The 14,913-nt window shown below is 37.9% G+C and overlaps 1 protein-coding gene across 1 annotated transcript in view; it reads right to left on the bottom strand.

The window, feature by feature from the left end:
- DENND4C (DENN domain containing 4C) overlaps window positions 1-14,913 on the bottom strand; it is a 115,616-nt gene that overhangs the window by 44,075 nt on the left and 56,628 nt on the right. Inside the window, exons 6-11 of the mRNA XM_074953451.1 lie at window positions 13,698-13,939; window positions 10,743-10,809; window positions 10,029-10,087; window positions 8,408-8,552; window positions 6,759-6,934; window positions 1,815-1,915 (exon numbers count right to left, since the gene is read on the bottom strand). Of these exons, the coding sequence (XP_074809552.1) occupies window positions 1,815-1,915; window positions 6,759-6,934; window positions 8,408-8,552; window positions 10,029-10,087; window positions 10,743-10,809; window positions 13,698-13,939 (790 nt within the window). The remainder of the gene's footprint in view (window positions 1-1,814; window positions 1,916-6,758; window positions 6,935-8,407; window positions 8,553-10,028; window positions 10,088-10,742; window positions 10,810-13,697; window positions 13,940-14,913) is intronic.

Raw genomic sequence — 14,913 nt, 5'->3', positions numbered from 1 at the left:
TTATATGGCACCTATTTCCATTCCCTATCATCATCTGGGCCAGATTAAAAAGGCTACATGCAGACAAGAGATCTCTTTTCCGTAAGCCAGCCAGTCCTGCTTGGATATTAGATAATTAAAGTGGGATCCATCACAACACCTGTCACCTCCTAAACTGAATTTCATCTTTTGCAATGGATCAGTACACAATCAACATTGAAGATCAAGTTTTCACCTCGCTCACCACCTGGCTTCCCTGTTATGTATTGTAAAATTGCATCTGCACCTAGAAGTGCCTACACACATTAAAAATTCTAACATCTCTGTGCAGTAAAGTGTTAGAAACAGCCAGGTGGCACGCAGGGTTTACACTTGTAACGTAGGCACTTTACTGCACAGAGATGTTAGAATTTTTAACGTGTGTAGGCACTTCTATGTGCAGATGCAATTTTACAATACATAACAGGGAAGCCAGGTGGTGCCTCATCTACTTGTGCTTTCGCAAAACTGTGAGAACGCATGCAGGGTTTACACTTGTAATGTGAAAGCACAAGTAGATGAGAGGTGCTAAAAATTTACCCCCAGTACGCTATATTGCTACATTTTTTTATTTTGTCACTCCACAAGTGGCTTTGCTTCAACCCTGTAATATCAATATCATCTCTATCTCAGTTCATTTAAGATTTCTGTGAAATTTAAGAGAGAAAAAACTAGAATACCAAGACATTTTTGTATGAGTTTTGTTTACTATGTTATGAAGGGGCTTCAGTCTTCTAAAACTGAGCGTGGCAGACTGTTTTTCCCTACACACGCAAGAGAAATCCATTTCTATGCTATCTTGATGACATTTTTCCTTAGCAGTGCTAACTTAATATGTGTAGTGCAAAAGAATAAAAGCATTAACCCAATTTGATGTACATCATTGCCTCTGCTCCAGTTAAATTTGGAACTGAGCCTATAGCAGCTTTGTGTTAGTTATAACATCTGACTCTGAATATATCCTGCTGAGAGAACTCAACGCAAGGGCAGGTTGGGCACAAGGCTTTCACTGAAAGCTTACTGAAAATAGAGGGAAAGGCAGAAAGTCATTTAATTCCCTAAATCATTGCATATTATTTCTGTTTGAATGTTTCCTTCATTTTACAGTCTTTATATACTTGTGACACAGGAGCCAGCACCACCTCCTCAGTTCAGTGTAAGGTGTGTATTATTAAACCAACTTAAAACTTCACATTAAAAAGGTCCTATCTATACTCCTAAGGCAGCAGTGTCTGAAAATAGTTTGAATGTGGCTCCTGCCAAACAGTTGGTTTGGACAGGGCGAAGCCAAAATAAGAAATTATTCACTGAACAAAACACAATTTCTCTACAAATATTTGGTCAGAGTTTAAGCTACTTACTGACTTTTATACTCACATTTTCAGTGGGCTATGTAAATACTGTTGAAAACTTATTGCCCTCATACCCTTAGCATTTTTTCAGTTATCTTGGCACTTGTTTAGAGTAATAGTCTAACATGAACCTAACAGACTCATTTCCAAAATGTGGTTCAGTGGGAGCTTTGTTTGAACTGTGTTTTAAATACAACTCCCCTTTGACAGCCCCATCTATGTTGAGAACTGGAAAGAATCTCCATATGGTTTAAAGTTCAGAATGACAGCAAAGTAAAAGTGCAAAAATGTCATGCCATGTACTTAAAGGGATGGCCTTACATTTATAGCCATGGTTCTTATTTGTTAAGAGTTGTTGGTTTATACCAGCAAAATAAATATTCTGTGAAAATTATTGTAATTCCTTTGCATAGGGCAGCTTCCTTTTCCGTCCCCATGCTTTACCTGATGTCAGCTGTGGATGCAATTTCCTTAAGGTGCTGAGTAGACTTTTGCATGGCTTCTTAGGAAGCTGTTTCCAGTTCATGCTCTTCTTATCATCCGATCTACACAGTGAAACAAACAATGCATGCAAAATAAAAAAGAATGGTAAGTGTATGAAAACAATGTTTTGTTACTTCACTTTCAAGATGGCACAATACCAAAACAAGATGGCATTGGAAAGAAGCCTTTTCATCACTTTTATTTCTTTGTAGAAATAAAATACACAGTAGAAAGAACAGAACTGAAAACTATTTTGTTTCCTCCAAATAATATAGCAGTCTAAACTGAGTTTGGATCTGATCCCAGATTCACCTGAAACCAGAACTTTTGTTTAGATTTGGTTTAGACATTTAAATTGGTGCTTTAATAAATCTCGAAGTGGCTGCTTTTATCTCATTGAAGAAAATAATTTAATCAGGCTCCTCTGCACTTGATTGACATGAAAACATACAATTCATCTCACTTACTGACCTTCCTATTCCTAGTCCATTTCGTATCCAATAGCAGTAGTATAAATATAAAATATACGCTTGGTGCATGGCAGAAAAGGGTAAGCATAGCAATTAGTAGGGTGACCAGATGTCCCAATTTTATAAGGACAGTCCCGATTTTGCGGGCTTTTTCTTATATAGGCACCTATTACCTCCACCCCATTCCGATTTTTTACACTTGCTATCTGGTAACCCTTGCAATTAGGAGTAGAGTAATTAGTATTAAAATGCATGTAAAAATTACAATAGTATTGGGGTCCAGCCTGGTATCTTTATGGTCATATGCTGCACTGCCACATGTACCAGACACACTGATTCAATGTCTATTTCCAGTCTCAATACTAGGCCAGCAGGGACTGGGAAGGCTGAGGATTCAGCACACACTTCGGGACCTATGTGGTTGATTAAGCAATGCAGTTAACTGGCCTAAAGTGAGGTTCTTCCTTGGTTAGAAAGACAGCGGCTACAATGCAAGTCCTTGTTTAGCAGAGAAGAAATAAACGGAGAGGGTGGGGGTGAATGCTGAGAACTCTAGGCATGTATGTGCCTCCCTTCTGGAATGCAAGGGGAGAGGGAAGTTATTGTAGCAGGGAATGTAGCAGATATTGCTGGCACAGTACCTAGTCAGTCATTTATTACTAGTTTGGCTGATGCAGACATGCTCATTTGTTGCTTTGCATCAGTAACAGGATTGCTCACCGACTGTTGGATCGCTATTAGTATAGCTGATTACATTCTTGTTTTTGAAAATATTTTAGACATTTTACTAGAGATAAAATTGCCTGCAGAAATTATAAACAAAAGCAACACTTAGCAACTATACGTGTCTCTTCATTCTCAGTGTTTTACAAATAATGAGCCCAACCTCACAGGGGTCTTTGCAAGAACAATCACTCCCATTTTACTCATAAGGAAACTGAGGCAGAGGATCTAAGCAAGAGCTGTCAAAAACTATACAGCAAGTCAGAGCCAAGATTAGAACTCTGTGATCCCTAGCTTGCAGTTGTGTGCTCAGGGAACTCTCCTCCCACTTTCTCTCCCTGATCTCTCTATAGCAACATTGGCTATACTGTTTCTCCAGTGCAACAAATAAAACAAAACGGAAGACTTATTTAAAAAAAAAACAAAAACAAAACCTTTTCCTAACAACCTCCCTCAAAAAGATTGTCATTGTTACTTTTGCAGATATAGTCTGAGAGCAACAAAGGACAGTCACTAAAGAGAACGTTGGATGAATGAAAGCCATTCAACATTTGCTGGCAGTAAATAATGCTTCATCAGTCTATGATAATGGATCTATAGCACTAAATGCTTTCAAAAAACACTTGTCAATGACTAGTTGAGATTGTTGTACTAGAAAACACTGCCTTTCTGAAAAATATTATCCCTTCTATTCAGCTCTAAGGGTCTTTCAAAATTAGCTTCACTATAGCAGCACTGTTATATTTAATAAAAAGTATCTCTCCACAGAAAAAGGAATGGGGCTTAAATAAAAGCCAGCAATAACATTCATTTATAACACTTCACGTTTCTATACAGTCTTCACTGACACAGATACTGCATGAACAAGTTGCTGAGATAAAGAAATACCCCCATTATACAGGTGAGGAAAGAGTTGTCACATGCCTAATGAGAGAAAAGGAGGGTATGTATTTCCAGAAGTGAAGCCACCAACAGCTCCAATCTACTTCAGTGGGAGATGTAGGTATTCAGCACCTCTGAAAATCAGGCTATAGTTACCATCAGTAAAATGGCCAAAATAAGCAAACAATTTTAGGTGACAGTCTTGAAAACATGAACTTATGTGACTGAGCTGGGCAGGGAAACCAGGTCTCCTGCGTCCCAGTCCCCTGCCTTGACCAAAAGATTTTTTGTTGTTTTTGTTTTTTTTTAAGTTTAAGTTTGAGAGGCTTTTTAAACGTTACATTTTGCCACTGTTCACCACCACCAGGTTTTAACCAAGTTAGTGCCAGGAACTACAGGAAGTCCCACAAGAAATCTAGTTCCTAGAAGATTTCCAATCCATTAACTAGCAGCCCAAATAAGGTTTATACTATTTGAACTTTCATCTGCTTATTTGAACTGAACCTTTTGCAATTCATCTATCTCTACTTAATACCACACCACTACACACTGGAGATATGGAGAATCACATCTCCATGACTGAATACTTAAGTCTCCACTGGCAGTGTTTTTAAACAAAAATACCCCAAAACCAAATACTAAAGATATTGTTACAATGAAGAAAAAAACCTTTTAATTCTATTATTTTCCTCTTCCTAGCCACCATTCCTTCTGTAGTATAGTCTCCTAAATGGACTGCTGAGAACAAATTCTGCAATATTTGCATTAAAAAAAATACACAAGCAGCATTGTTCTGCAGTATTTCCTTTGATAGTACCACAGGAACAGTGAGTCTTGCAGTAGTTGAAAGGAAACACTTCTTTTTCCAATAAATATCACAGGAACTGTCTTCTTGACAAAGAAAAAGAAGAAAATGTTCAAACTGAGTCAAACCCACTGACTAATTGTAACTCAAATGTTTAAGCATGAAAATCTGATTAGAGTTAAAAATTTGACATGGAACAATACAAAACGTATTTCTGCAGAGGAAAAGAAAACACGTACAGTGTGCAATTACAGCCAACATCATCATCATTCAAGATTGTTGTTTCCACTAGCCTGGAATAATCCTAAAAGGCATGAGACAATTCACTAAATAATTAAGTCTAAATTAATCACCATCTTATTTTTACATTAATGATTAAGTTTAAATCATTTTTAATAAATACGTTGAGGAGAGAAAAGGTCAACTTTTCCTTGAGAGGGGGAATTGCACAGACAACTGCAAAAAGGAGACAACTACTTTTGGTTAACTCATTCACAATAAGGAAAACACAACAACAGTAACAGTTAATGAAGCATAGTATACCTTATATGTGGTTTAAAAAAATTAAAAGGGACACAGTTAACATGAAATCTAGCCAGCTTTAAAAAAAAAAAAAGTTGTAAAAGTTGTTTTGGGTACCAGAATCCCTCTGAGATTTGTGGTATCATAATTACTTTCTTAAAATTTTCTCTATTGCTAAAGAAGATAAAGAAGGAAATTTAAGTAACTATACAATAGAAACAATAAAACTGACTATATGCAAAATGTTGAGATGCACAAAATAAACAAACTGAAGATAGAAACACTCTACTCATTCAGTTGCAATACTGATAGGGGTCACTTAACACTAGTAGGTTAGCATTTTCAGACGAGCGTGTGATTATTAGATTAATGGGAGTCCTTTATTACAGCAAGAAAAAGGCTTATACAGTCATTCAGCTAGTTCAACATGTACTTCTTTATTATTAGAGTTCTGCCACTTCAGTCACTCCTCCTCTAATTTGTCTATACAGTGCAGTATTTGAAATAACATAATGGAAGTTACCCAGAAATCAAGTTTGTACTGCATTGCATGTAGAAGCAATAGAAAGCAATACAGTTTCAACTGAAATATTTACATCACAAATATTGCCAAGGGCACATTCAGAGCAGCATTATCAGATATTTTTTCCCCACTTCAAAGTTATGGTTTGAATGTAATTCTTGGTACATAAAATGTGGTTTTGAAAAGAATTGCGGTTTGACTAGTGAACATTCAAGAGTTTGAATTTTGTAGTACCAGAAAAATCCTCACATCTGCTGTTCTCCACAGACCCATTTGCCATCATATTCTATACTAAATACAACAGGATTAGAAATGCAACCTAAGGGTCTGAGTTTTAATGGAAGGTGTTTTTTTCCTCCACATTCTTCATACAATATATGCCTCATGTCATTATAACTCTCATCCAGCTAAAGGAACTAAAGCTTCCCTAATGACTTAGAAGACTGAATTCATGCTTGACAAAGGACCTGAAAAGTGGACATCAGCATTGTATATACATTTCTATTTCAGCTGGTAGTTTTACATTAAACTGAACATCTGTATGTTCGTGGGACACATGTCTGGAATTGTATTTCACTCATGCAGACCAAATTCAGAGACTGTGTAAATGGTGGTGCAAGGGTGAGATTGCAGCAAGGAAAGCAACCAACGGGATGGTATAAGATGCAGGCCCTTCCCATAGTTTAGCTTACACCCTCTGATCACTTGCTTCTTCTGTCCTACAATTCCACCTTCCTCACATTATGTTACTGTAACCCTTACGCATTCAGACTTACACCACCACTTGCATCACACTTCTGAATTTAGCCCAAGAGGCCGATTTGGTACATTTTAGTTTTCTATGAAGCATTAGCAGCAGCAGCAGAGAGAGAGAGGCTGATGAAACATTCTTCTATATTATACATGTCTCCTTACTGGTTACTTTAGGGATTTCTGGATCCCTATATAAAATCAGTAAAGTTTAAAAAAACCAAACTTACAGGTATACCATGTTTGTGTCTAAGTCAATGCAAACAACATCCTGTGGTGGATCATACAGATCAAAGTATCGTGAATCAACTCCAACTATAAATGGAACAGGAGCACTGAGCACTGCTGCCAGAGACAAAGGACACAGGGGGATGTATGGACACTGCCATTGAAATGGAAATATCATCTGAAGGAAAAATGAAATGAAACCCATGTATTAAACAGGACAACATAGATATTGTGCAATAAAAAACAACAACAAGTGAAGTTGGTGAATACAGGAAACAAAGATACTAAGAGCTGTGTTACACAGTCAACAACTAAAGCCACCTTCAAGGTTGCCTTGCAGGTTCTTCAGTGCATTTTTTAAAGGGCTGCATAACAAACTGTAGCAATTCTAACAGTTACAACAATTAAAACTGAGACCTAATCGTAACTGATATTCACAAAATGCCATTGCTGTAAAACGGCTATTTAGGGCAATCACACATTAATTTACAGTCAAATATTAAATATATTAGCCACTCTTGAAGGCATCAGAAAAATTCATCGAGGAAGCAGGAATTTCATGGATTTCTGCTACAGTTCCTTCACCAACTGTGTTTGCAATATCCTCACTGATATGCCCACAATTAATTTGCTTTGCACTGGAAGTGAAAATGCACTTGAAAAGTATATTTTTAAGCTGATTTAACCTAATCTGCAAACATTTTGCTAAAAGATTTAAAAAAATGTTTTTAAGATCCCCCCCAGAGGAAAAATATAGCTGCACTGAAGTGTGAACAGTATGGCATTAACAAATGATTTCAGAAGCCATGGAAGTTCTGAGCTTCAAACCTTGCTATTCCCCTACCAAAGAGAGAGATATCATTAACATCATAAGCATAGGATTCAAGGGAACTGTAAAGCCAAAGAGAGAGGTTCAGAGTAGGTTTCTTCTCAAGTTTTAGGCTGAAGTTTCTTGCAGTTAATTTTCGCTCAGAAAAGAGACTGTTTATTTCAACAAGAGTTGATTGAGCCATGTGAGTTTATGCAAATGTTTTTCTGTGTCATTCTAATAACTCAAAAGTGTTTTTTTTTCCACTTTCCATTAATTTAACCCACAAAGAGACTAGTATTATTGGCACATATAAAGATATCTGGTTCAAAAGTACATCTTCAGAGTCTCCTGAGGCATTTGAATTTGGACATACAAATCTCTAGAGAGTCTGTAAGAGTTGGGACCTAACTCCCAGCTACCTTCCTTGTGCCCTCAAATTTTCTGTGGTACCGCCGCTGAAGGACACACAGACCCTTCTCTAGGACCTCTGACCTGCTATTTGTGGTCTCTGACTTCCCAAGAAGTCAGCATTCCATTACCTTGGAAAGCATCAACCATTAAATACCCCAGAAGCAATTGTCAAGGACTGCAAAGAGTCAGCAACTTAAATAAAACAAAGAACAGTGGCATTTAATATAAACACAACAACACAAAGATTACAAGATCTTTCTGTCATAGTTTGGCTGAGACTAGGCATAAGTATTTCCAAGCCAAAAGGAGGGGGTTTGGGGTCAACTCTAGAAGGTGATGAACAAGAGTGGAAATCGTAATGAAAAATTACACTGTGGACTCAGCAATGACTTCATTCATTCACTACTGTACAGAACATCCTGTACTTACAGCGACTACAGCTTCAGCTACTCCAGTCAGTACAGCTGGTCTCAGAGAGTGCAGCAGGATCTTGCCCTCTAGCAATACAAAGAGTAACAAAGTAGCACAGTTTTCTGGTCCAAGATTCATCAGCAAAGTACTGAAGTTTGCTCCACTAGGAAGAGAAGAGAAGATTACTTGGATCCAAACAGTAGTGTTCAACATACAGCTAAAGATATAATAATTGCTACAGCAACAGCAATCAAAATGCTGGGCATTTACTGGGGACTATGACTGGCTGAGAGGAGTTGTTGGCTTCAATTCATGTCATTATGAATAGCTAGTCAATAACCACCACCTCACTACTGGGTTTTCACTATTGCAAACAGAAACTAAATCCAAGGGAACCACTTTAAAATAGCTTCAGTAAATTGTTCTTTGTTATGTTTATGAGTTTCCTGTTACGTGCATGAGCATCCATCAGCCAAACATGCTATGAAATAAAATAGGCATTATGAAAGGAAGGCCTGTTTGGCTAGTGAATGTTCCAGCTATGCAGATATCTGGCATCACAGTTTAGGATGGAATACTTCAATCAGTTCATCAAAAACCTATACCCATTCATGTTAGACCCCTGGAATCACAGGTTCTAACTGCAGCTGGGTCAACTCAATCCTTCATACTTCTGAGATAGATACAAGTTTAATTCCATGCCGTTTAGTTTGTGCGCTTTTTTTTTTTTTTTTGGTAAGTGATGTGTGGACATTAAAGATTCTATGACACTTCATACAAACGATATGGGGTTTACCCTCCTGTCCTGGAGCAAGTGTGTCTCTCTATGCACCACTCTCTGTGCAGTTTGCTGTCTGGCTGCTATTCTCCACTACTAAGGTGGATACATTCCAAAGGTGCTCGACACTTGTCATTTGCAAATAACTCTTTGGGATCCTCCAGCACAGGAGGTACAATATAAAAACAAAGTTTCCAGAGATAATATTGAACAAAGGTTGATTGAAGTGTTAAAATTGAAAAATTTTAATTGTGCGTACAGGGCTCCAGAACAGAGATGGCTTCAGACTGCTTTTGCAGAGAATGTGCCAACCCCCATGGGCTACACAAATACATCTTTAGACTCATTTTTGCCTTCCACTGTGCTTGCACATGTATGCACACTAGCTGATTGTACAAAGCTGGTGGCCACACTCTCCCATGGATTAGAAGGGGGGGGGAAAGGAAGTAGAACAACAAATAGTCTCTGTTGCAAAAGAAAAATATGGAGATCATGACGTATAACTCAGTTCCCAAAATATCAACTATTTAAAAAATAATCACTCTCAGCTAGCAATCTCTGTTCAAAAGAGATCCCACACTGAGCCAGCAAGCAATCATCTGCTGCTCACATATAGTAACTGTTCAAGCATTACTCCCCCCTCATGCATGACGGGGTTTGTACACTACTTTTCCACACAAACTGCATTATAAATATACGGTGTACATATATTTGACCTGTTCCAATTATTTGAGATTTGATTGTATTATGGTAAAGTTTTACTTTCTCTCACGCTTCATCCCCAGCCCATTTGTTTTAAAAAACAAAAACAAAAAACCTTCATCAATAAACCAGATAGAATTTAAACATTGTTAATGTTACCTGAGTGGCAAGGGTGTAGAAACTGGTTGAGACAATATTAATGCATCATGGGCAGAAAGCTGAAAAAGGTGAAAACATTAAATGGATTTATATGGCCAACTCAAGAGAGTACAATATTCCAATCAAAGTTTACGGCAGAATATTCTGATGGCACAGCAGGCACACTAAAGACAGTATGTCACAATGCCATGCAGGGAAATATCACCAGGGATAACTCTTGAAAGTTCTGTTCACTGGGTCAAGAAGACCCAGAGTAATCATTGAGACAACTCACAGCAGTTACAAGAAGCAGTCTGTGACACAGCACTGAACATTCAACCACAGCCTGGTGATTAACAGAGTGGCACTACAGACACTTCAAGAGGGGTGGCTCATCTGATCTAGAGCAGCGGGGTGGATGGGTAGGTGAAAGAAGAAATATGGTACAGTAAAGGGTGCCTACAAAACAAAGAGGTAAGTAATGGAAATTTGAGGAACCAGAAGAACATTCTACTGCCAGTTTCATGACTGTAAATCTGGAAGAGCTCCCATGGACTTTCAAGTGAACTACTCCAAATTTACAGAGCTATAAGAGAGGAGCATTTGGCCCCTTGTGTAAAGAGTAGCTCTAAGGCTGAGGACAGAAGCCCAAAAGGAAGAACCCACACTTTCAGTACCTGGGAGAAGGCCCACCCCACCTTTAGAACCAGAAACAGAAGCAGATATTTTAGTTACCTGTACAAGGATTCTTGGTCTTTGAGGTGAAGGGAAAGGTATATTGTGCATGAAATGGGATATGTGCCTGAAAAGAATATTTAAAAAAAAAAATCAGTTTTCAATTCAGCAAATTCAATTTTAAGTATAGCAGACAACCTTTTATCGGGTTTGTTTTTACAGATTTTCTCTCTTTTTTTCTTTTTAAACTCCTTTATAGCAGTCCAGAGGAGGGTTTGCAAACTCACTCACTTACACACCTAACTGCTGTAGGACAACAAGGAGGAGATTCCTCAAGTCCTACAGCAAGAGGAAACTGCATTTAACTTCCTATAATATTGTGTCAAGCATCAATTATTCAGCGTATGAGACAACAGGTGAAAGGTACACATTTTAAAATTCAAAGTTAAATTTATTTTTAAAACAGCATCTTGTTAAAAGAACCCACTTACCATGCCTACAAAATGCATTCTGACTATTAATATCACATGCTCAGGTTGTGTGTGTTTAGAATCTACGGCAAGTGTAGGTTTTATTATTGTTGTGTTTTTATTGCAGTGAATATTTTTCCAAATACACAACACTAAGCGGAGGTAAAAAGAGTACACTGCATACTACTTGCAAACAGGTACATTTAATCTGGGGATTAAGTGACATGGCATTGTCCCTCTGAACACAACCTCCCACCCACCCCCAGAAAATTATGAAAAATGGACCACTACCATCACTCTTTATTCTATCCATACTCTAATGACAGCAGGGAATTTCTCATTGCCTGCTAGCTCACTTAGAACAGTGAGAGTTTTGTCATGCTTCACACCTATATGCCCCAACCTCTCATAGCAGTAACTTCCAAGAGAGAGTTTCCATGCCAAATCCTTGGCTTCTCCCTTATCAAAGTTTTTAACATTTCATTCATCCCTATGGCATCCAGCCAACAAGGCGGTCAATTAGCACTAACTGTGGCAGTTTAATTAGTCTGACACTTGTCCACTAGGAACTGGACAGAGACCATCCCACTCTTATCAAACACTGTAGTATAGTTAATAGCTGTAAAACAGTGGTAACACTTGGTCATTACAGACCCTGGGCTGGATTCAAACTGGCAGTCTAGAAGTCAAATGCTCTATCTTTCATTGATTAATGCAGCTTCCCCAATATTTTATTAAAATAAGTGGGAGACTGGTAGAGTTATTCTCACCTCCCTCGCAGCTTAGTTTGAGGTGAATTTTGGGGTGTGGAGTGGGCAGGGGTTGTCAGTGTCATTAACTAATCTCGATGGACATTGATCCTACATTTCATCCAAACTAACTTCCTGGATAATAGTCAGTAATACTCCATTCTCAATTAAAATTAAGTCATCGGAGATCTATTCATGGGTCTTGGTTAGGTCAGGAGATTACTGAGCAGATTGGTTCAGTATGATATTCTCCGATTTCAAGCCATTGTAAAATCCTACCTTTGGAAAAATCCCCAGGGAACTGGGAACTATCAACTTAAGGTCATCTGCACTTATTTTTGTTTATATCTTCTGAGACATGATTACACAACACGGAACTAAAAGCTCCAATAGCTTACAGTTTTCAAAGATGAAAAATTCTTAAATCGCTACTTTTAATATTGTAGGTGGTATTTGAATCTAGTTACATTACTAATTCAATTACCATTTTAGCAGTGTACACAATACTTTAACAGATAGAAATGATGGTTTAAGCTACAGTTTATGTTTCAAGCACTTTTAGGCTGTAATTGTACAGCGAAGTTACTCTAACACCAATCTTAAAAGGAGAGATTCATTAGTTATTAATCCAGCCTTAAAAAAACATAACAGCCCATCCTGAAACATAACATATTATTCCATCATCACTAATCTGAATAACCAAAAACTAGAAAATCTCCAGCCTCAGCCTGATAAATTGGTGGTTAGGAGGCAGAGAGGAGAGTTTCACTGATGACAGGAATCAAATATCAGTGCTACAGGTCAGAGTCATCCAAATGTCATCCATTCCCATTAATAGGATTACAGTCTCCTCCGTACTCGGTTAACATACACAGTTGTCTAATACGGTCTTCACTAGTTGCAATGAGCTGTACAGAGATCATTTAGTTAAGATTCATAAAAATGCTCTAAAGGCCTCTTTATCCATACATAAATTGCTACAAAAATATCTCCTTCCCACATTCTTAGTGTGTAAAGAAAGTAAATATTAGCAGCTCTGGGACCTCAAGGGCACAGTGGGAGACACAAAAGATACCACCAAGAGGCATATTGTCTTTTAGATGTCCTTTCCAAAAAGGAAAGGAAACAAAGGGGAAGAGAGAAAGAACACCAAAGTCTGCACTGGATCGTCTGATGAAATGTAACCAATAAACCAATGACACGGTCATTTCTAGAAGTGTGCCATTTCTGTAAGTCTCAATATTTCCAGCACACCTGCCACTTTTTTCAAGTGTTGTGAATTAGTTTGTTAGGCATCTGATGGGAGCCATGAAATCCTGTTCCTTATAGAGATGGTCATGACCACTCTACATTAATTGCTAATTTAAAAAAATAGACTAAATATGCATATTCTTTAAATATCTTTAGAGTACCCTGCTTATACCCTCAGTGACTTCATACCAAATCAATTCATTTTAAAAGAACAGATTTATCTGTCTAAATTGCAGTGCTGCAAATGTAAGTCAGGATCTAAAAATCTAGCTGTTTTTTGCCTCTTCTGTCACCAGTAAGGGAACATGGAGACAGAACGTTAATAAATGAGGCAGCAAAAAATCCAGTCCACTCCTCATAGCACTACTGCAGAGCCCAGATGTCTAATTTTTTTCAATTCAGTAAAAGACATAGTACAGTTAAGAGTACAGAACAAATACATCAAGTAAGAAGGTGCTATTTACATATGGTCACCTCACTTTTTGAGCTACAGCTACATTTAAGTGCCTTGAAACATTAATTTATTTGGAAGATGCCAAACATACTTTTCAATGGGAAGAGGATGAGGCCCAGAGACAGAGAGCTTGTAGATGAACATAAGAAATTTTCGAAAGGCTTCAAAGAAAGGCCAGTGAGAGAGAAGGCAGATGCACGTGTTGGAATTGATGGATTTGGAAGTAACCACTTTTCGCTCCACAGCTGTCAGGAGACCCAGCTGCATATGCTGCTTTTCTGTTAGCAGCTCCCGGGAATAAGGCTCATAAAATTGAATAGCAGCACCGTACACCTGAAGGATGAACAAAAACAAACAAACAAAAACACAAACGAGCAAATGGTTATGACCAATATTAAACAGAAAGTTGGGTTTGATTTCTTTAAAGTACTCTTCATTCTTTTTGCTGAGTGTTTGTACAATGGGGCCCTAGTCCATGGCTGGGGATCCTAGGCACAACAATACACATACACAAATGAAATATTTGATTCTATATTAAAGCATCCTTATGAATATATAAATATGAACTTCTAAGTTTTTCACTATTTCTTTTGTCTCTCCCTCTGCCCCCCAAAAAGTTTATATATAGTAAACTAATAACATCCAGAAGGAACCCGATGAAATGGCACCTTCTACACAACCCAAACCAATTTAGAAAACCATTATGTTTCTCAACATTTCCATGTGAGGGTCGCACTAAATACAAAGGAGCTTGAAATTTAGAATCCATTTTACATGGACTTTTGACAAAAAAGTGACTTTTGCTAACACTCCCAATCTTGCCAACCAGAGCTTCAGGTTAACTGAAATATACTGGAAAACTGATAATGCACGATCAATAACCTATTATGTTCCTTATAAAGGAAAGGTTGATACAGGTTTCACTTGTCCTTTGGTCAATAAGGTTACTAAGTTGGAGAAATGGTTTGGGGCTTCTTGGATGACCATGGAGCAATATTAGAGCTAGGTACTGTGTGATGAGACCAACAGAAACTAAAACTAAATATTATAAATGAGGCAACTGAAGAGCCCTTTTTAGTTGAACAGCTTTTCTAGAGATGGATTAAAACTTCTCTTGCCCACATGGAGTGAGTTTGGATTTCCTGATCCACCAGGTCCCGCAATTTTAGTTCTATGGAACCATAACTGTGTGCTTCATTCCCATGGGACTAAACACCACAAAAAACTCTTCATATTATTTCCTTCCTTCCTGCCTGCCTGCCCGCCCCCTGCCTTCCTGTAGGCTCAGCCACCTCGAGCTCTGCATA

The sequence above is a fragment of the Natator depressus genome, chromosome 5 (assembly GCF_965152275.1).
Source record: "Natator depressus isolate rNatDep1 chromosome 5, rNatDep2.hap1, whole genome shotgun sequence".
NCBI classification, from domain to species: Eukaryota; Metazoa; Chordata; order Testudines; family Cheloniidae; genus Natator; species Natator depressus.
The sequence above is the reverse complement of the archived record's forward strand: the minus strand, read 5'-3'. Positions and strand labels throughout refer to the sequence as shown.